At 39.4% G+C, this 22,292-nt stretch overlaps 1 protein-coding gene across 1 annotated transcript in view; it reads right to left on the bottom strand.

The window, feature by feature from the left end:
• The window catches only part of NUP210 (nucleoporin 210), a 69,669-nt gene extending 47,522 nt beyond the window's left edge, over nucleotides 1–22,147 (bottom strand). The window contains exons 1-10 of the mRNA XM_075514018.1: nucleotides 21,938–22,147; nucleotides 12,157–12,293; nucleotides 11,238–11,369; nucleotides 7,584–7,680; nucleotides 5,331–5,481; nucleotides 3,391–3,523; nucleotides 2,366–2,524; nucleotides 1,818–1,886; nucleotides 1,404–1,510; nucleotides 173–313 (exon numbers count right to left, since the gene is read on the bottom strand). Coding sequence (XP_075370133.1) covers nucleotides 173–313; nucleotides 1,404–1,510; nucleotides 1,818–1,886; nucleotides 2,366–2,524; nucleotides 3,391–3,523; nucleotides 5,331–5,481; nucleotides 7,584–7,680; nucleotides 11,238–11,369; nucleotides 12,157–12,293; nucleotides 21,938–22,098 — 1,287 coding nt within the window. The 5' untranslated portion in view covers nucleotides 22,099–22,147. The remainder of the gene's footprint in view (nucleotides 1–172; nucleotides 314–1,403; nucleotides 1,511–1,817; nucleotides 1,887–2,365; nucleotides 2,525–3,390; nucleotides 3,524–5,330; nucleotides 5,482–7,583; nucleotides 7,681–11,237; nucleotides 11,370–12,156; nucleotides 12,294–21,937) is intronic.
• Between the last annotated feature and the right edge of the window lie 145 nt (nucleotides 22,148–22,292).

The raw sequence follows: 22,292 nt of genomic DNA, 5'->3' as shown, positions 1-22,292 counted from the left end.
TTTCCTGAAGTAAGGATTTTAGAATTTGGTTCTTAATCTGTTTAAACAAAGACAGCTTAGACCCATGTAATTCTTTGGTTTCCTTTTACTATGTCACTATTAAGTCACTACTGCACAAGTAAATCATTTTCAGGCCTACTAGTAAAGCAGAAGAGTTTTTATAAAAACATACCTGATCTACTACTGACGTCAGCGCAGCATCAATAATGGTCTGACCCTTCTTTATTGCTTTCACATAATGATATGATCCATTCAGAGATGACTTCAGCACCTCAAAATATTCTTTGGACAGCTTTGTATTAATTCTGATATTCTAAAATCAGAACATTAAATAGATATTGCCACAGGTAACTGACATTAATCCTGTACAGACAGCCATAAACATATTAGCAACAAATCAATGAGAAAACAATTGTTCAAAGAAACTTATCTGAAACTGAATAAGAACTTTTAAACTATGAAAGTTTCAGTCTTTCAACAATATTATATCTTTTAGACACACCATTAACTGCAGAGAAAATATTTACTTTTTTAAATTATCAGCGACATGTAATTTAACATGAAAAGTACCAATATTTATACCACTAAATAATTCATATTTCACAATAATTTGTTAATTTTGTCACTCTTAAACTGAAAAGGGGAAGAACATGCAAATATACTGCCCCAATAGCACATTTCTTCTGAGATCTAGCTGAAACTCAGATCTATATCTCAGGAAGCAAATAAGTGCAAATAAAGTAACACTCACAGAAACTCAATATTCTGAAAAGCAATAATTTAATAACATTTTTCTGCTTGCAAATTAACTATTTAAATCTTGTTTTCTGTATTTTTTTTTTTTTTAAGAGCAACGTTTATTTGGTACCTAGTACCTAGAATTCATCTTATTTAACTACCAGTGAAGTGTTTTAACGCTAGCTAATCATCTAAGCTTTTGCCATAATCAAGGGAAAGGAAACCGGTAGCTCCCCAAGAGTGTTATAAGCCTACCTTACACCCCATTCTTTAATGGGAAAGATTGCCTCTAGACGTGACGATATTATATTTGAGGGGGATTGATGAGATGAAGTACTGAAGTACTTAGCACTGCTCTCCAGCAGTTACACCGGTTTGCAATTTCCAGTGCAATGCCTATGCTACATGTTTGAAGTACATTGTCCAACTTCTTCTAGTTTTTTCTACAGCACTTAGACTCCAATGGGCACTTTCACATGAATTACCCAGAGGGCTTTATTTAAAAAAAGCCAAAACAACAATATAAAGGGAAAAAAGGAAAAGGCAAGAAACAACATCCTTTGAAGTGTCCTAACTCTATGTAAATAAGAAACTGCTCAACTAATTTCAAAGAAAGCCAGGATCTAGGAGACAGACACTCAGGAGTATATCGACATTTCACTTACATCAGATAAATACACCTTATTGCTCGATTTATCATACACTTCAATTGTAATTTCATAAAGTCTGCCTGTTTCTAGGACCCATCTGTCACCTGGATGAACTGTAAATCCTACAAAACAGGAAATATTGAACAGCACAAATCAACGGCCTCTTTACGTAATGGATATAAGCATTTTGCTTCTGGTGCCCGCACTCTGAAGATGCACCTTCATTGTTGCTGAATATAGACATGAAAGAAAATAAATAAATATTTACTAATAAACCTATTTCACATTGAGGTACTTTTATGAACAAAATTACTTTTCTGTGAAAAGTAATAAGAGAAACGGAAGCATGTATATACACACAGAACACCAACACAAAAACACGGCAAGAAATCATATTAAGCAATCAGGAAAATTGCAGCCAATACCAACCTAAATACCCAGGATTTACAACATAGATAGTGCTGTTCGGTAGTCTGGAAACCCCTTGCATGCGAATACCTGAAGTCTCAGTAAAGGAACAGAAAAGTTTTGACAAAAGTCAAGTAAAGATCAGCTTGTTCCTGGGGCTCCTTGTGCCTCTTTGGATATTTAAAGCTAATTGTACACTGAAAATAAATGTAATCCCCACTATCCTGAAAGACAGTGAGCATTTCAGAGAGATCCCACTAGAGAATAGAATGCTCTAAATATAAAAATTAAATAAAGCCCCATAACATTTCCACATTGACTGAGGGGAACAGACATGATTTAATTGATCTTTTGCCAACCTAATTTCTTAGAACATTTCAAGGCATCAGGCAGCTCTGTTGAGACTGAGTTCACAGCAGTGCTGCTTTCTATGGCTCCATCAGGTGCTCCTGATTTTCAAGACTACTGGTACAAATATGGACAATTTTATATTTTTGTGCTGCAAAGGCTGGAAAGTTTGTCTCCTGCCATGAAGATCTGGATGGAAAAGCATCACCTAGGAAGGATACTCTTGTGCCCAAGTATGAGGTTAGTTTGTCCCTGCTGCAATGCAGTTACAACTGATGTTGCCTGGTCCAACTTGGCAACTGCCCAAGACAGATCTCCCTCAGGACCAAGTACGTTGTTCTGTAGCTGCAGTTCATACTGATCAGACGGCATCATTAATTCTGTACATAAAACAAGACAACATATGAAACAATAAAAGCAAATGTGTCAGTGTTTGGATGCTAATTATTGCTGATTAATTTTTATTGATGCCTAGTGCACACATTAAATCAGTATTTTAAATGTCTTGTAGTAATAGCATTTCTACGATTATATCAATAGACACAAAAAATGAGCTTCTTGCCTAACTTTAATTTCTTTGAAGCTGCAATTTCTAACTACTATAATCCCACTGTTTAGACCTAACATCCAATTAATTCCCAGCTTCAAAAGTTGTCAAATTACTTTCTACGAGTTACTGACAATTTCTGCTGCTCCATTCTGCACTACTAGCTGATGTAGTGACCCTAGTTTACTAGCCCGGTAAAACATTTCTTATCCAGTTTCTTAAGAGAGAGAGAGAGAGAGAAAGGAGAAAAAAGTCATTACCAGCACAGGCTCTTTGTGAGCAACAGATGCAGTTAAAAATTTCCACATCTTTAAATGGACATAAAGCCACACTTATAGAAGTGGAGCAAATCCATTTGTCAAGAAGCATTTTCTGTTAGAAAAATTGCTAGTCTAAATTTGATTTAACTAAGAAAGTCAGACACAGTTTCTTAGTCAATGTGAAATAAATGAGTACATCTGAAACGACAGTGTTAGCTCCTATTCTGTTACCCTTACCTTCACGTCCGTGACAAATCTGCAAGAGTATATCCTTTATAGACACAATTTTTTTGAGAGAAAAAACTGAACAGCTATATCATCATGTAGTTTAGGAAAACAGTATTAACAATGCAGTTTAAACACAATTAAAAATTTCTCAGCAGCTAAAAAGGCGGGGGGAACAACCAAAACCACCAAAACCCAAAAAACCAGGACAAACCTGTAATCTTCCCTTGCCTTATTTTCTGAACTCTGTACTGAATTGATGTTCCTACCAGAAGATAAATGTCATATGCTGGATTTAAAAGGATGTTTTCCAAAATAAGCAATCTGACTTCTGCAGGATCCACATGCTATTGATTGAGGGGAAAAAAAAGAAAAAGCAACCACATTTAAAGCAGTTCATTTGTTTGAAACAGACCATGCAGCAATAACTTATAATCTATAAGTGAAAAATATTACTTGCTGTAATTGGCTCTTTATTATCACTAAATTTTGTCACAACAGAAAAATGCAGAGGTCAATGAATGGTATAGAGATCTGCTCTGCGCATACTGTGCAAAGCCAAAGAAAAAAAATATCAAGTCTGTATGGACATCATTTTGGTTCAGTTTTCTGGAGAATACAGAAAAACTTGAGACAGACGTACAGTGACTATTCAGACATCTAGAAATTTATTTTCCCTGCTCTAAAGCATGGTACGTCCATATGACATATCCTTTATAACTTCACTAAGGAATCTGTATTAAACTTATAGGTCTATTAAATGAGGAATACAACAGATAATTGTATAAATTCTATTACAGTTGTCTGAGGGATATTCACTGAAAATGTGTAGTCTGGCAGCATTGAAAGATTTAAAGGAACTACTAACCAGAAAGCCATAAAAGACTGCAAATAGAACAATCTTATTTCAATTTCACTTACAGTATCAGCTCAAAAATAACTCAGAAAAATAAATATTAAACCAGAAAACTAAACAAGCTACAAGCATTAAATAAAAAAAAAAGTCAGACTGATATCATGTAGAGTAACTATATTCAGTGCAATTGTCAAAGGCAGAACTGTAACAAAAATAGAATTCTTAACATGCACTATTATTTGTGCCACGTTACTAGTATTACATACATTTAGATAATATTTTCATAGAACACTTTTTACAGGCATGGGTTAGATAGTCCAAGGCAATTCTGCTTTAAGCAAAAACATTAAGTACAACATGTAGTAACACAAATCTGCAAAACCAGACTGCAGATATGAGATGAACTTTGGAAGAACCCCATCATTTTATACAAGGATTTTTTTAAGATGCAGTATTAAGTTGACACTAGCACAATGCCTAGTATTCCTTAAGCGATAACCCATAAAAACTCTCTCAGGTGCTTGTAAATTCTATTAAGAGAAAAAACAACTCTGTTACCAGAGTTAAATGAAAAACTCAGTCACCACAAGTTACAAAGACAGAAACAGCATGGATCTACCTAACAGCTGGGAAGACCGCCAATACTGCAGTTTAACACCCTTGTAGCATTGACATTCTGATCCCAAAGCCCTTCCTTGGAGACCAGAATCTAATGAGGTAGAATTAGATACTAACAAAGTATTCATATGATGCTCATTTCAAGCACAACAGGAAATAAAGGTATATCCAATATAACAATCCTTGTTCTAGCTATTTATTGGGGGGGGGGGGGGGGGGGGGGAGACCTGAAGTGTTCTAGCTGGTTATTTTTAAAAAGAGCTAAAGGGCAGATGCCCTATCCAGCATGATTCTAGTTATATATATGATATGAATATATATGATATGAATGAATATCAGGAATAATAAAATCACACAGAAGTATTTGAAGTGTATTCATCTGCCGCAAGGCCTTTTGTCAGAGAGTTAGGTTTAGAAATTATCTCTGGCACATGCACCATCCTGGGTCAGGTAACTGCACCAAGGTAACTGCATTAAACTCCAACCCTTCAGGGTGATCAAGAGCAGCACCGTCATCTTTTCTGATACGGGCTACAGAGTCAATCCAGTAAGACAGAGATGCAGCACTGTTACCCACAATGGGAACAATATGGCAGGGCAAACTTACAGTACTCCCGTAACACTGAACTATAAGACTAAATAATTTAAAAAAAAAAAAAAAAAGAACGCAAGTTTCTTACCTTATAGACGCTTTCCTGTATTCTTGCTTTTAATTTAGAACTCCCTGTTTTCATTCCAGACACCAAAATGGTATCTCCTTGCTTGGCAACTTTTTCCATCTCTGATATATAGGAAGGTGGAATATAAGTGGATTCTAAGAACTTGAGTATACTGAAAGGTGAACCGCAAAGCGAACAGAAAATTGTTAACCAATCTTTGCAACAGAGAAACACCACCACCATTTATTCCCAGTTATTTCCATCTTTCAAGCAAATTTAAGATGTCTGCCTAGGACCAGATATCCAAATTTTACTCGTGCTTGAAGATATCCGCAGCTAATTTCTCTGACTGATAAAAGTTTGTTTGAAGCTTGTCTGTGGGCTTTAAATAGATATCAGAAGACTGCACATGCTGTCTATAATGATGCCTCCAGTTTTTACAGTAGGTCTAGGCCACAAAAACTCTCTATATTATTGTGGAACAACTGATGTGAAAGACCCAAAGCTTATGTTTATAAAAGCAACAGCTTAACAAACCAGAACATAACTTTGACCTATATGAAGAAGCTAGCATGCATTTAATAAATTACTATGAAAAAAATCTACAAGCAGAATACTTGTAGTAACTGTTAGAAATTTCAATGAGATGTGACAACAGAGAGGAAAGGAATTTGCCATGAATGGGTAAACAACAGGACAGAAATTGAAAGAGGACCATGTTTTAAAGGTTGCCAGCTTCTGTATGCACATGACCTGTTTGGCTTTATGTGCACTTTCACAGTAAAATCACTAAAGCCATACTGAGAAGAGTTACTAATATTAATATATTTATGACAGTTTATAATTTATTTTGCAAAGCTGTAGCATTTTTATGTTATCATACCTGTGCTAACAGTAGAGGATATATCAATATTACTTTGGTTAAAATCACATCTCTAGCAAATACTTATACGGAAACAAAAAGCTCCGTATGGACTAGGACTTGGATCACAAGTCCCAGTGAACAATTAGCATACTGTCTGGCTATCACTTTAGATAGGGGCCATACACTCATACCTGCAGCTTCAAGCATATTATGGGCTTAACAGGCTTGCCTCAGGTAATGCTGCGTGTTTGTTTCTCTAAGACTGCAAAATCGGAGTTTGTGTTTACCCAGTAGCAAAGAGTCGTTTGCTACTCCCACCCCATTTCCAATGTATTTGAAATATAGGTTTGAGGATGGAAATTAACTGTTAACCATTCTGCTCTCTAAGAGAACTCGTTTCCCCACATTCTAGTCATAGATTCATCATATGAATAAAGCCAGGTTTTTTAAAGGAAGATATAGTTTCCTACATTATTTTGTGTCCTGCAATCCACCTACATTTTGCTGGAACCTGTTTTCTGAAGGAACTAAAGCCTCTGGTGCATGAGTTTGAATCTATTTCATCTTACAAGCTTACTATATGTTAGAGAAGCTTTGACTAAAGCTGTACTGAAGGAGTGTCTGTGAACTGCTTTGTGAGAAAAACCCATGTTTCATGTGTTTGCACACTGGTCAAATTCACGTATATCAGGGAGGTATTTTTTCTACCAACATTCATGTTGAGCAAAGTCAAGATTCACCGTGGCATACAAAATGATGAATACTAGCATAATACTTCTAGATAACAGGATCCTGGTGTGTTGGCACCAGTTGGTGTCAGTGCAAAGATAAAACTCCTGGAGTCCAACTTGAAAAATATCCCATACAAGGTACTGCTAAGTAGCCTTCAATTCTGGTTAGTTTAATAAGGATGGAAACTCAAATTTCTGTTTGAAGCCACTGAAGAATAGAACAAGGAAGTCACCACTGTAAAACTACACAGTGCACATGCTTAATTAAAAAAAAAAAAAAACCACCAAACAAACCACCAAAACAGAGGCCAAAGATGGTCTGGTGACAAATATGGGCAGGAGGGAAATACCCCTGCTGAAATCTCAAAATAACAATCTTACTGATAAATCTTTCCTTTGCACAAGATGTTTCAGGAAGATCAACAATTGCATCTATTTATTTCTAGTTGCTGGATGAGAACTACCTGGGCTGCTCATTAACACTGCCAGCTGCTCAATTAAACAGGGATGAGAGTGCCCAAGCTGTCGAGTAGGCACTTAAAAAAACCCCCTAAAACAATTGACCCATAAGCATTATTTTAGGCATCAGTTCAGTAAACTGCCTAGATGCGGGGAAATATTTATACACATCAATCTTAGTAGACACAAGACTTTTGAGAACAAAGTAAATGAACTTACCGTAATGCATTGTGAGAATCTGAGAAGCCATCAGCCTCTGTGTCTTTTACTATTGTCCAGTCAAAGACTAACCCTGCCAATGTACTGAAAGTGTTTCCTATAAATCAAACAATCAGGTTAAAACAAAAACAAGTAACAAGCATAGAGTCTTCCTGGAACACAAACTGTGACTTTCTCCTCTAGGAAAATTCTTTATCTTATCCCTAAAAGAGGGATTTTTAAACAAACGGACTGAAAGCAACAATTTATCATTATTGCATTTAAGTGTAATGGTCTGCTACTCTGAAACATCTTACAATCTTCAAGATGAGTCTTGCGCTGAATTGCAGTGGCCACTGGGACAAATAAATATGGAACTGAAATCCTAGTATTTACTATATTTTAAAATACATTTTCATTTGTGTTCTTCCCTTTGACATTCATATATATATTAATAAAGTAAGAATCAAAGCAGATTTATTCTCAAATTCTTATCCTTAAAGGTTTATGACATTTTTAAGCTACAAAAATATTTAAGACAAGATAATGCAAATCACAGCCTACATTGTTTCTCCCATTTCTATACAACTTACTGCAGTTAGTTCCAAATCCCAAATAAATAGGATTTTAAACACAAAACTCTAAACATACAAGGCAATATAAATAAAATTGATTGAGACTGGGTTATTTAACATGCATTCAAGTCTAACTTTCTTTAATGATGCATGCTTTAGCTTTGCAAAGCTATACTACACTCTTGTTTTGCTCCAATGGAAAACAACAGGGCCAGTGGAGAAACGCACATCGTGGCACTATGGAGAGGCTATGCCTGGATGCAGCCAGTGCCACAGCGAACGGGTAGCAAATGCACGAAAGCATCCTTACAGCCTCTGAACCACCATGGGGCCTGGATGTCCTGGCTCCTGTTGGAGTCCCTCACTACGAAGGCAAAGTCAGGTTATCTGACTTTAGACAAGCTATCACTTAAAGACAAGCTATCACTGACTTAAAGACAAGCTATCACTGACTTAAAGACAAGCTATCACTGACTTAAAGACAAGCTATCACGGGGATTCCCCAGATGATGGTCTCACTCATTCATAGAGGATCAGCTAACTCCGCAGCACAGAGGGCAGCAGCTGTCTCCCAGTTAAGCCTATCAGAGGCAGCACCCAGGGAGGCAGACAGGTAATACAGCGCTTGCCATGAACTGTATTGTGTCTTTGTCCTTCCCTGCAGGATCACACAGCTGTAACACCAGCTGCCCTGGCCAGCTGTAACATTACCCTCACAGGCTCCTCGGATGTCAATGTAGGCAGTGACTTGTGCTCCTGCTCCACAGCCGTAACCCTGCCCAGAGCTGCTCCTCTGTGATGCTTCAGCAGAAAAGCAGCTCTCACTGGCAAGGCTGGAGCAAACCCCAGCAAACAAGGAGAGCTGTCTTGATGTGCTCTGCTCCATCAGTGGGCCAGGAAGCCAGCGTTCCTTGCACACTCATAGCCAAAGAAATGCAAACTCACATCTTTAAGTCTGTCTCTTACTTAACTCACCTCTAGTTAAGTCATAGTAAAATAACTTGAGCAAAGCTCAACAGATAAAAGAAAACAATATATAGTATGACTTTTTTTTCCCCCTCTACATTCTGTACTTAATTTGGCCAAAGATCTCCATGATCTTCTTCCTCTCTTGCATTAGTAATCTTTGAAACGTAGTATTTGGGGAGCGAGTTTATATTTGGAGTGGCTTATTAAAAACATGTGCAAAAAGGAATCTGCATTAATGTAACTGATTAAAAAATACAGCTTGTGAAAAAAAATAACTGGACTATATATATATATATATGGAAGAGAATGAGGAAAGAAGCTATTCCTGAAGATACCTCGATAGGCACAGGATCATCAATAATCATCAGTATTAATGAATGGTCTGACCCATACCAGCTGCAATAATCTGGCAATGTAAGATGCGATAATCACCACCAGCCCAAAACAAACCGTGCTTGGTATGTCCCTAGGGCCTACTTAACAACTTTACACACCGGAGAAAAAGCTACAACAGCTGATACAAAGCATCTACTCTCCGTCTCTCACAGGCTGCGGTAGCACATTTGACAACCTGTTCTTTGTGCAACTTTTCAGCAAACCTAAGCAGATTTTTCCCAATATTCATTGAACTGGATAATTATATTTATTTTTTCACCTTCTGAATATTAAAAAAAAAGCGTTCAGAAGTCCCTTATTCAATTCTCTGACTTCTCCTGAACAATTACGTCCTTCAATACACTTGCCACTGCTCTTGTGGTTTTTTTGTTTATTTTGGTTTTGTGGGGGTTTGTTTGTTTGTTTTTTAAAGTGTGCCAAGAAAGACCACTGAGAGTCCAATATGTCCAAAGGTCTCCCAAGGATGGATCCCAAGGTTAGCTGGGTCAAAAGGAACTGATTTTCAAAGCTTTTGAGTGTATCCTGATCCCCTAAACTTAGATTGGGAAGTTTAGTCCTACGGCTTCTAACCAACACCTTGTTTCAGTCATGCAGATTAAACGTTCTTTGTGGGTTTTGAACTACTGCTGCTGTTCAGACTCTAACTTGGGTGGCTTCCAAGGCAGATTTGTCCATTGAGCATGCTTGAGAGTTTGCAGAAATGCAAAGCCAAGAATCCAGTATTACGCATAGTATAAGAAAATGAAATTTCATTATTAACATATTGCCGTACATAACCTGGCATTCATGGTTTACAAACAAATGTAGGATGGGCTCATTTACTACCCAAAACAAACAATTCAACCTTTTATAGCTCCTTTACATATAATTTCCTTTCAGCCCAGTAGTTGTCCTAAAAAATCACTTGGTTTGTGTGAGTGTTGATGTGTGCATAAAAATAAATTGTTGAAACCAAAGCATAAAATTCTTATGAGTATCATGGTTCTTTTTCTGATGCTACAAACAGTATGAAAAGCAGAAGTTTTCTGCTCCTATTAAATAATTATGCATCCAGTCCAAATGCACTGACTTTTATGAGCCTAAATGGTACCTCCCAAAAGTGAGTGTTTCTATAATAATTAAGGGATATTAATCCAAGGAATAGGTGGGTGTTTGGTCTTCAACATCATCTCTGAACATCCTCTTGGATGCTTGATTGGACTCAGATAAAATTTCCTTTTGCAAAATTCTTTAGACTATCTCAGCTCAAAAGAAAAAAAAAAAAAAGAAAAAAAAAAAGAACAGCCTACTTGACATTCCTGTGCAGCCTTGCTCAGCTTAGTTAAATCCTGATGGGACATTTCAACAGGATAAGTGTTGGGACTTTTTCCATTACTTTCTTACTCCTGACCTGGAGGTAGAATTGCTAAGAGCTGACACCTTTATTTTAATTATTTTAAATTCTGATTTTTAAAAATACCCTTAGCACTAGAGTTAAGTTTCCTGGAAAATAAGGAAAAAAGGCAAGCAAAAGTTGTTGGAAATCAAGCAGTGTTTGATTTTCCTATTCAGGTGGTATGTCGATTTTACACTTAAACAAAAACAATAGGTTACTGATTGTATTATCCAGAGAACTCCCTTTAAATTACGCAGCTTGGCTTCTAACATTTAATTGTGTCACAAATAAAACCAATGCACATATCAGACAATTAAGAATTTCAATATATATTTTATCTCCTACTAGTAAATCTCTTACCTTCAGAATCCAAAGCCTGAATTTTTAGCTCCAGTGGTGAATCTTCAAGATAGAGTTCTCTTGTTGTGGACACAATTTGGATGCCATGAATTATATCAACTATAGCATCACAACGAAGCACTTGTCCAGTCACTTGAAGGGACATCAGAAAGAGCACATGAAATCAGCAACACTGGATGTGCTCATCAAGAGCACCAACAAGACAAAATGCACCTCAAATTTAGCCAATTACACAAGACACTGACACTGAAGGAACTGAAACTAGGTCATGACCTTGACTAAGAAACTCTTGGTCAAATGGTGATTGTGGCTAAGCAAGCAAGAAAACCAGTTCCTCACTGAACTTTAGAATAAATCTTAAAAAAACTGTGATTTCCATCTACACTAACAGTTACAGATGTTTTCTCTGAGTACATGTTAAAGAGTTTCTACACTGCAACTGTCAGACATGGCTCATGTCCTAGAGAACTTAATGACTTTTACCCATGGACGATAAACCCCTATATACCTCATTTAGTGACTGCAAGACATTTAATTGACCATCTGTTTTTGCCTATCTGTCATTATAAAAACTAACCAGGTATATTGTATGACAGACACAAAGGCAATTTCCAGCTTTCTAAATGCAAAACATCTGAATTTGCATTATATAAAAAGTATGTACTGAAAATTATTTTCAGCCACCCCTTCCCTTTTTGTTTTTCAAAGATTTACCCGTTTTCCTGGATGTATCATTAACACTTATTTGAGGCCTTTAACAAACAGAACTTAAAAACCATGCCTATGGAAAGTCTAAAATGACTACGCATATGAATGGAAATTTCTTGGTTTGTGCACTTTTAAATCTCTACTTTGTTTCTGGAGGATGCCAGGATGCCCATAAACAAATACCGGTGTGCTTACAAAAGTTAAAACTTACTTATATCTTCAGCAAAGATAATACTGGTCAGACGTGTGGGCTGTGAGGACCGTGCCTGGACAACAGCTTTCTGCGAACACTGGCGCTCATCCTGATCTGCCAGCTCTATGCTTGCAACCTCTGGCCTGGTGGAGGACCTACAAGATTATTTGGTCATGTTAGCACAATTTAAGTTACTGCTAGACAAAAATCAAAGGTCTGGTTTAAAAGCCACCAAAGTAATTTACATGAGACATGCTACATGGTCAGGTCCCAACTTTCCTAAGAGCTGGATTGCAACAGCTCCTCCAGGACTTCAGCAAAAGTGAGCGAGGGCTGAGGAAAGGGGAAAGCACAGACCAGAAGCCCACCAGAGCCCAGGCAGACAAACACAGCATTCCCTCTACCATGGCATGTTCACTGCTGAATGCAATTCTGTCAGTTCAGAGCTATACCCAGCTACTTAACGAAGTTACAAAGCCTCTGGCCTGACTATTTATTAGCTTAGAGGCACAGAACAAGCAAAAACACACACAGAATACTGAAGTAGATTGTAAAATAATTTTAGCTAAAGCTTCATTTGCCACTTCTAATTGCATTTTCAAAACAAGTTTGAAACAAAGTTCTGAAAAAAATTTGAAGTTTTCCCTGATGACAGAACATCACAATTATGTATGTTTGCTATAGCAGAAGCTCTGAACAAGTAAGAAACAACATTTTTTAATTAAGAAATTAAAAAAAATGGATTTAGTCTGTTTAGCTATAGTATATAACACTATGTAGAACATGCAAAGTTGTATAACCATCTTTGGTGAAATGTAAGCCTACATGGAATTTTGACCTAAAATTGATGCATCTGTTACTTCCTGCACTGAGTTGTATGGCTTTTCTAAAGACAACTGCTCCAGGAACAAGCTTGTGGGAAGCTCGTGGACATGGACCCTGGTTCTCATTTCCTGTGTGCCAAAAATGTGAAGATGAAAAAAAAAAAGTTTCAAAGTTATTAAAAAACAAGCCTCCTGAAATTCCATTTGAGACAGCAGCAATATACATCCAAGGCCTGAACGTAGAGTGCTCAAAGCAATTAAAATATTCAAGCAGGCCATACCTCTTGCAAATAGTTAAAGAGTGTCACCCTTCCAAACTGGGATGAGCTGCTGACTAACCATTTTGGAGAACTGGGTTGCGGCTGCTCTACACAACTCCTCACTCATGCTACACCTCCAGGAGTTACTGCTGAGTAAGCAGAAAGGCAGCCTGCTTGGACTCCAGCTCAGAGCCCAGCACCCTGCTTAAGCCGCTAATGAATTAAGCGCCTGAAACAGCCATCACGGTTTGCTCAGGGATCCTGAGTCAAAGCTCTTTCACAAGGGTCCTTTGAAGGATTAAAACAATGACAAAGTGCTGATGACAAAGCTGTTCAGGAATTGCTTCTCCCAGATGATGACAGCAGTTCTGTTGAAAACACTGCGTTATCTGGTAAATACAAACTAAACCGGGCACTAGATGCCCACCTGGTAAAGATAATGAAGCTGGATTGATTTAGACTTTTCTTCTGGAGGATGTTCAAAAATGCCTACCTGTGATCTATTGGAAAAATCTTCTAACTCAGCAAGGAGCTGGAGGGGAGTTTCAAACAGCAATACCATACATGCTCTTCTCCCCAGACGTAGCTTTTAGCTACTTCTATTACTGGCAGAACCAACCAATCCAAAACAGTGAAGAACAAAATTTCCTGTTAACTAAAATTGTATCCATTTCAAAAAATAACATCACAATTATGTTCAGTTATCTTAGAGTTAACAGTTGCAGTCCAGGTGAATGTGGACTAATCTGGTTGTATAGTCACTGGAGTAAAATTGCAAATCCTGTTTTCAACTTTAAGCAATGAAAAGCACAATTCTGAAGACAAATCCAATCATGCAAGACACCACACCAAGATCCCTTTGGTTCAAAGCAGTCAGTAGGACAGCAAACACAGCATTTCTCACAGAAACTTCACACGAAACAAAAATAGATTTGTGTCAGCGCTCTGGTTCCCTACATCTGGGTCTGGATTTTATCATACTATACTGTCCAAACTATGAGGCCCCAAAAGCTTGCAATCCGAGGGCACAAAACCCCAGGCAGAACATTTTTAATTGTGCATGCTAATGGTGGCGTATAGGTTCATTAGACACTGCAAAGTAATATAATATTTTTGTCTTGGGCAAAATTCATTAATTCAATGAATTATTAATTCATAATATTGGTGTGCTCCCAACAATATTTTGCTTACACAAAGACTAGTTTTAAAGGATTTTGAAACAACAGGAGCAACTGCTAACCCAGAAATTTTGAAGTATTTTATCTGATCAAGGGAAAAATAACCCACAGCAGTATGAAATGGACAATTTAAACACCAATTAGAAGCTTAAACCTGAAAATTGTTTGTTATATTCTACATACCTAAGCAATGTACACAAATATGAGCATATTTTTTTATACTAGAGTTTACACAGTTTCCAAAATAATATGATTTATTTTCTATATTGTAGTACATTTAACTTCACTATACAGTGATTAATTTAAGAGTGAACAATTAGTTCTTTTCCTGTTATTCTGTAGCTTCTTAGGCAACCACAAGACAGTTTTCCAACATTTAGCTGGTTTCTTTAAACAATGTTAGTATTCACAACCAGTAAGGCTTTTTCTGTACTTGGCTGGTAGGCTTTTTAAGCTGAGCATGCAGATCTGACTTAATATGCTTGCAGGCATTTTTAAATAAGCATTATATGTATGGAATTGACTTTTACTTTTATTATTTAGTTCTTTACATTGCTTAATATTCTCTGCCATTAGTTGTTTGGTTTTTTGTATTAATTTGAGGTTTTTGCGTTCTTACAGTCTGAAATTGATTGTGTTTACAACACAACAGGAGTCTCAACTGTGTTTTGTATTTGTCCTTTTAATATATGGCTATGTATTGTAATATATAACCACTACAGTTTGCACTAATAGCAGTGTTGTAAAACTAAATCTAATTACAGGATATTTTTCAGACTAGAAAAAGGAAGGAACAAAGATAAACTAAAAGTTTGCATTAAATTTTAGCTGTAAACTTACATACACTCCACAATTATAAAGGAACTTCTAAGCTTTTACAGCTGAATGCCGGTTAACTCTTCATTGTCACTGGGGTAGGGAACCTGAGATTAGATACTGTTTGGCCTCTAACCGTAGTTTAAAATAGGAGGTAGACTATCAGCTGAATTTTTTACTTTTTTTAATACAAATACATTTTTAGTTTCATTAACAATAGGATGTCTGCTATTTCAAGCAATTACCTGAACTGGGCAGGTGAAGTAGGGCCTTTCTGAGGCTTGGTTTACTGTTGATTTATATTAAAAAACAATCTGCATGACTATTGTTTTTTAAATCATAACATATGAAATATTTGATGACCCCTCAACATCATTCAGCAATATCAAAAGCACGTTCTGTTTACAGCTACATCAGATTCAGGGTCAAGTACAGAAAGGATAAGGCACTAATCAAACAGGCTCTGTATTACAGTGGCATTACTCTGCTGTAATACACACAGGGATCACTACTGTGTCCTAGACGGACAAGAAAAAAGAAACTTTTGCTTTAAAATTACATCAAAGACTGCAATTTATATCATCTTCCAATTACAGCAGATCTTCAGCAGCACGTCAGTGTGTGATATTGAGAGGCAGGCTTGTCAGAGGTCAAAATTAGATCCTGAGAAGCAAGCAATGGGAAGCATTTCTGGCACTAGCTCACAATACCACGCCAGCGTCTGTAAGAAAGAGCAAGGCAGGGGAGGAAGCACTGGGAAAAAAAGAGTGAGGGGGTGAGGAAAAAAGAAGCTAACAAAAGTCCCAATATTTAATTCCCTCAGAATAAAACCCTACTTGCTGAGGAATTAATGACACCTGCAATAAAGACCACCAGTCCTCTTGCTGATTTCTATTTCATTCCCGATTTTCACACACACCCCCCGGACACAGAACCGTGGGCCAAGATTGTATCTACAGATCTACCCAAACCTATGCCTGTGGTTTTTTTAATCAACTGTTCTGTAATATCATACGTGAATACTTCAAGGATTCTACCTAATTTATATCAGCTGGATTAAAGATCAGGCAAATATTACTCTTTCCCTCACTCCAGCAATACTCTGTTGATTCTTATTGCTTCAGCAATTTATATTGTCTTGTCAGCTCTTCAGACTAAACTCAATTGACTAAATTAGCAAAAATCCACCTTTGTGGAGATGCACCATGACTGTCAGTTGATCTAATCTTCTAGAATTTGTATCAGGCATGTGGGCAGATACATAGCCAGAGGGAAAGTGGATAGTAAAGGTTTTCAAGAGTTTGGTAAGCTTGGATTGACCAATACCTTAGGTACCTTATTTCTAGTCACTCTGGGGACTAACACTGTTGGCATACAAAAATGAAGAGAGACACAAGAGCCAGACAGTGTCCGTGCCACTGTAGTTGTATGATAAAAAATAGATTCCCAGAGAACCAAGAATACGGGAACTGAACCCATTCCAAAGAAAACACAGAGGGAGCCTGGCAGACTTCCCTCAAGTCTTAAGGATTTTTAACAACACAGTGGCAGATTATCTCTCTATTGTTCACTCAATCCTCTCCTAGGATGTTTCTTATTGTACTGGGAAAACAAAAAGAAGCAAAAAAAAAATCCTCCATCCAGTCTGCTTTAAAAGCAAATGGAAACATCACACACCACAGAATGAGCCAAGAATGAAGCTTTTGCTCATGGGATTTTGTAACGGTGATCAGCTGGCATGCCCATTAACTTCAAAGGAAGCAGAGCTAAGCCAGTGATGATTGTTCTCAAAATCCAACCCAGATGCCAAACTGTAACCTGGATATTTTGTCAAATCAACTGGTGGCCCAAAGCATTTTACCATAAGTGCTTATCTTCGTACCTTTTCTAGCCGCATGAAGGAAAATGGCAGCTAGTGGTAGTCATCTTCCAACTAAGAGAATGCAATAAATAAAGGTTGGTCTACACAAGTTGTTCTGAAATTAGCTTAGCCTGATTTCAAATTAGAAAACAAAACTAAAAAATGGCAGGTTACTTCCAAAACACAAATGTCACATTTTGCATTATTTCAAATTATCTACTCTGTTAAACCTCCTGTGTAGACAATTCAATTACTAAGCTTCAATTGTAAAGCTTCAATTACTAAGGTGAGACCCACACCCAAAGAGAACAAGAGTCTTAAAACATTTCATGGGTGTTCAGCAATGAAAGCTGCCCAAAATCAACAACAGTCCCTACTCTTTCTGTCCTCCTTCCCAGGCAGGTTATGCTCAGATTCAGAAAAAGTTTTTTCAACAGTATACCTGCACTGCAGGTTGACACATCGGCTAAGAGAAAAAGCACGATTATTTCTTCTTCCTTTTCAACTCTGGCAGAACATCTATGCAGAAGACTCACGCTACCCTCTCTGGTTTTGAGCCAACATACTCAGGTAACACAGACCTGAGCCACAGCAGCACCGCCCATCTCACTTTACCAACAAGGATATCTCAACCCAATTCTGAGCTCGTTACGGTATCTACAAGAGCTTGAAGCCATGCTGGGAAAGCACACACTGCAGTGCAGCCAGCCTACCCGGTATAGAAACTACCACTACCTATACCTGGTATAGGTAGTGCAGCCACCCTATCAGCAGCATAGGCACTTCCCAGAGAGGAGAACATTTTGCTGCCTGCTATAATGGCCTTATAAGTAGGAAATGCACAGCAGGTGAGAACCAAAGAAGGGGTAAGGCTAGCAGGGGATAACAATCATTATTTAAGATGTCATTTTGTAATATGGAAATTAACAGTATCTCACACAAAACATTTTTCAGTGAGTCAAAGACAGGGTTTTTTAGACCCATGGTAAAACAGGTAATCCACAAAACAACAACAAAAACCCCCGATTACCAGAGATGAGATTGTCATTCTTATAGCATTAGTAACAGACCTCCATCAGCAACATGCTATTTAATATACATTTTTAAAACACATAAGCCACCACATCCATCCCATGGAGCGATAAGACCAATCTACAACCCAGTATCAGAAACATGACAAGATAAGGAGCTAGAAAATGAGCTTTGCCAGCCAACTACTGCAACAGCTACGCTGTATATAGGTTTTGGGTTCTCTGGAACCCAATTTGGGTTCTCTGCTGTGCATTACACAGCTCAAACACCACTCTACCACCTGCTCCTCTCGCAATGACAATTAGCTTTATGTAACCTCGGCAGTGAGGGCTTCAGTAGCACACAAAAACCCTTTTATTTAAGGTGGCAATAAACTCTCCATCATATTTGCAACAAACAACATCGTACAGGGCCATTATCACCTTTGAACAGTTTCCTACAGCTGTTACCTTTCCATAGCAAAACCTCTGACTTCAATGATCAATGGTTCAAATTTGATCAGTTGTATTTCTCAAAGCTAACTCCTGAAGCTTAAACTTTCCACCAGTTCTCACCCTTTATCTCCATTCTACAAGATATGGAATAATGTTACAGACATGTAAGCATATTTATATGCTACAGATAATTTCTGCTCTAAATACCCTGCGCCATGCTGTACACCTTGTGGGAAAATGTGGGGTTTTTTTGTTCTGTGTGTTCCCCCCTGCCCCCCAAAATGTTATTATGGTGAGTCAGATTTCAAGGAGACAATTCAGCTTCTGAGTGCTTTCATTCTTCCAGGTGTAATTTCTGGATTAAGGTAATTAAAAGATAAATACAGATGTAATTTAAATGCTAAATATATCCACACAGACTGTGTTTTATCCTTGAAGATAGTACCATGTACAATATTTACAGATGGGAACACCGTATGCTTCGAAAACAAAGCTTTTACCAAAAAATATTATTAACATAAAGGAAACCCAAACACCAGAAGGCATGAGCATCTTGAAAATCAGAAAATACTTTAAAGCCATGCTTGTAGCTTTGTCATTGCCCCCAATCTGCTGGGATGATGATAAAATTTGACCTTTTCCCTTTGAATCACTGGAATACTGAGACACCACTACAATCACTTTGAAAATCTCCTGCTTTCAGAGGTAAACTTGAAGCCTCAAAGGGAAACTGGAAAGAAATAAGGTCACAACATGCCATAGACTGATTTTTCACGAAATTGGACACTCAGGTATGAATTCTGAATGTTTGCGATGAGTAATGCAGCCCTTCAAATACTCAAAGGATGTCCTTTAAAGACAGATGCTGCTGTAAGATGAGAACAGCTTTCATACACTACCTCTAACCTCGCAATCACCCATATTACACAACCTTAGTCCCCTCTCCAGACACAAAGGGCCTGAATCTTACCATTTCCATTCCAGATGCCTGCTTTCGTGCATGCAAACCCACCCATCATTTTACAAATCCTGGGTGAGGAACAGTCACTACTTCTGAAGTCATTACATTTGGTACCTCCTAACCTCTTGAGTTTAACGGCCTCCTTCCAGTAATAGCTATTACTGATGGCTTTAACCGGAAAGTACAGGAAACTTGTCAGCAAGTAGCTGTGGAGTTGCCTGCCCCTCCAAAGTACACTTCTTTCAAATTCCCTACGGTTCAAGGCCTGCAGGGGCAAGGAGGTAGCGGGAAAGAGAGCTGCAGATGCAATCTAGCAAACATGCTCTGAGCACTGTGACGAGCATGACTGCATCTGCTCAGCTACTGCTTCCTTCTGATGGTTTTGTAAGCACACGTTGAGTATTACCACCCACATCCTGCCAGTCCCTGCAAAGCAGAAGTGAATAAATACACATTTACAACCCTGGTACAGAAAAAGACAACACACTCTGTATAAAGGTGGTACAGTTTCCCTAATTCTCAATCAAACTTAATCTCTGAAGGGCAGACAGAGGGAGAGGATGGAAAAGCATGCTAAAGCCTATCTGCATGAGGGATACAACTCATTGCTGGCAACTGGCACCAATATAACATGCTCTGAAGTGCCTACAAATCACCTTCATTAGAGATACATATGCGGACCAAATCTGGTATTTCCCTAGAGTACAATCTTATATCTTTTCATCTGTAGATTTCAGTGAGATTTGCAAAGGTCTATATACTTCTGACAGGTGGATAGCACCTGGCACATGCAGGAATGGCTGTAGCCAGCCCAGCATCACCTAGCAGTTCGCTGGCAAAATAGGAAAGACAGTCTACACCTCCTAGATTTTACTAGCGCTTTAATGAATTTGGTTTTTAGCTTCATACAATGTACTTTACCACATAAACCAAATCCTTTTGAAGACTAACATGCCTTTAAACATCAGAATAAGGAAAAAGAAAAAAACCATACTTGCAAGATTTTCACTAAAATGGTCCATATAAAAATTAAATTACACAACCACAAGCAGCTCATCTAGTAACCTCCTTTCAGTCAACTTTTGGAGAAAATCTTACTACTGCTCTTGTGTGCAAACACCCTCAAATGTGTAAGTCGTCACAGATCAAAGGCTTGTAACCAGCCCAGGGACGCAAAGCGTAGGACCACCAGGCAAATAAACTGATATAAAAGGAAAACATAGCCCTACAAGATGTATTTCAGTAACTGTCAGCCACAAAATAATAACTGAAAACTGCTACACACATCCATCTGGCACATATGGAAATATCATCCTAAACATATCTTGACTGCCACTTTTTTTCCAGGTGGGTACCTCCTGCTCATTACTGATCCAAATTACAATTGTGGTATGCTAAAGGAAGGACAAGGAGTTGATAACACTTGTTTAACGTGCAGACTGCGACACAGTTTCTAAATCTGCACACACTGTGGTATTTGCCTTTAGCCCCTGGTGCTCCACACAGCCCAGACCTGCCTCCCATGAGCCCAGCTCGCAGGCCTCCCCCTTGTGCGAGGCAGGACAGGGGCTCCCAGCTAGAAGTCCCCTGAGTATATCCCACGTGCTCAGCATCAAGGCCTCCAGAAGAAAACCAGGAAAGCTTTAATCTTTTAAAACTTGACTTCATTGTCCCTAGGTGATGTGCTCAGGGTGCTGCCTACACTAACAGCAGCACTGAGACGCTCTCAGCTACGTGCTACAACTCTTTTATGCCCACAGCCCGAACTCAAAGCTGTCAGACCTTCATTACTGACCACAGCGAGGGAAGGGGTATTTCTACAGCAGCAGCACAAGCTTGAGTCCTGGGTGCTGTTCCCACACACTTGAGGCTGTAGGGCAAGCATGTGTGAGGTGGTACTGTGGATATGTGGGGCAGCAGAGTGAGCACACAGGGCACGTGTGGGGCATGCGTAGGGTACGTGGAGAAGCAGGGTGGGCATGAGTGGGGTATGTGGGGTGGATGCACGTGGGGTGCGAGGCACATGCGGGGCGCCCTGCCATGACAGGAAGCTCCCCCACAGCAGGGACCTTCCCCTCAGGGCCTTTTCAGCCCTGGCCTCCAGACAGAGCCCCTCTCCAGCAGGTTTAACCCCCACTACAGAAAAAAAACAGCGATGGTTTGTAAAGCCCAGCCTTTCCCCTCAGGGATTATCTCCATTTCTGCCCCCACACTGCCGGGCCACCCCAAAAAACGCCCGAAGTAACGTGAAACCGGCGAGGGGAGGCCTGGTGCTGGCTCCCTCAGGGGAACGGCGCCAGCGGGGAGCGATCAGGCCCCGCTAGATCGCGTTTTCCCGCCGCGGACTGAGGAAACGCCGCAGGTGCATCCGGGCGGCGGCAGCGGGGAGGGGGGAGAAGCGGCGGACAAAAGGCGGCGGCACCTGCAACTCACCATCGGTAGCAACCCTCGCTGGCCTCCAGCGTGAAGTTGACGCGGGTGCCGCGGGTGAAAGGTAGCAGCACCTTAGGGATGTTGAGCTTGGAGGAGGCGGTGAGGTGGAGGGAAAGGAGGAGGAGGAGAAGAGACAGCGCCTGAGGCGCGGGGGGAGCCATGCTCCGCGACGGGCAACCGCCGCCGGTGGGGGCGGGAAAGGGTGGTTGTGCGCCGCGGGCGGAGGGACGTCAGCGGCGGGGCAGGGCGCCCTGGGGGGCGGAGGGGGCGAGGAGAGGGGCCGGGCCTGCCCCGTTCGGGGCAGGGCAGGCCCGGCCCCTCTCCTCGCCCCCTCCGCCCCCCGGGGCCGCGCTGC

This window comes from Mycteria americana, chromosome 11, assembly GCF_035582795.1.
Source record: "Mycteria americana isolate JAX WOST 10 ecotype Jacksonville Zoo and Gardens chromosome 11, USCA_MyAme_1.0, whole genome shotgun sequence".
NCBI classification, from domain to species: Eukaryota; Metazoa; Chordata; class Aves; order Ciconiiformes; family Ciconiidae; genus Mycteria; species Mycteria americana.
The sequence above is the reverse complement of the archived record's forward strand: the minus strand, read 5'-3'. Positions and strand labels throughout refer to the sequence as shown.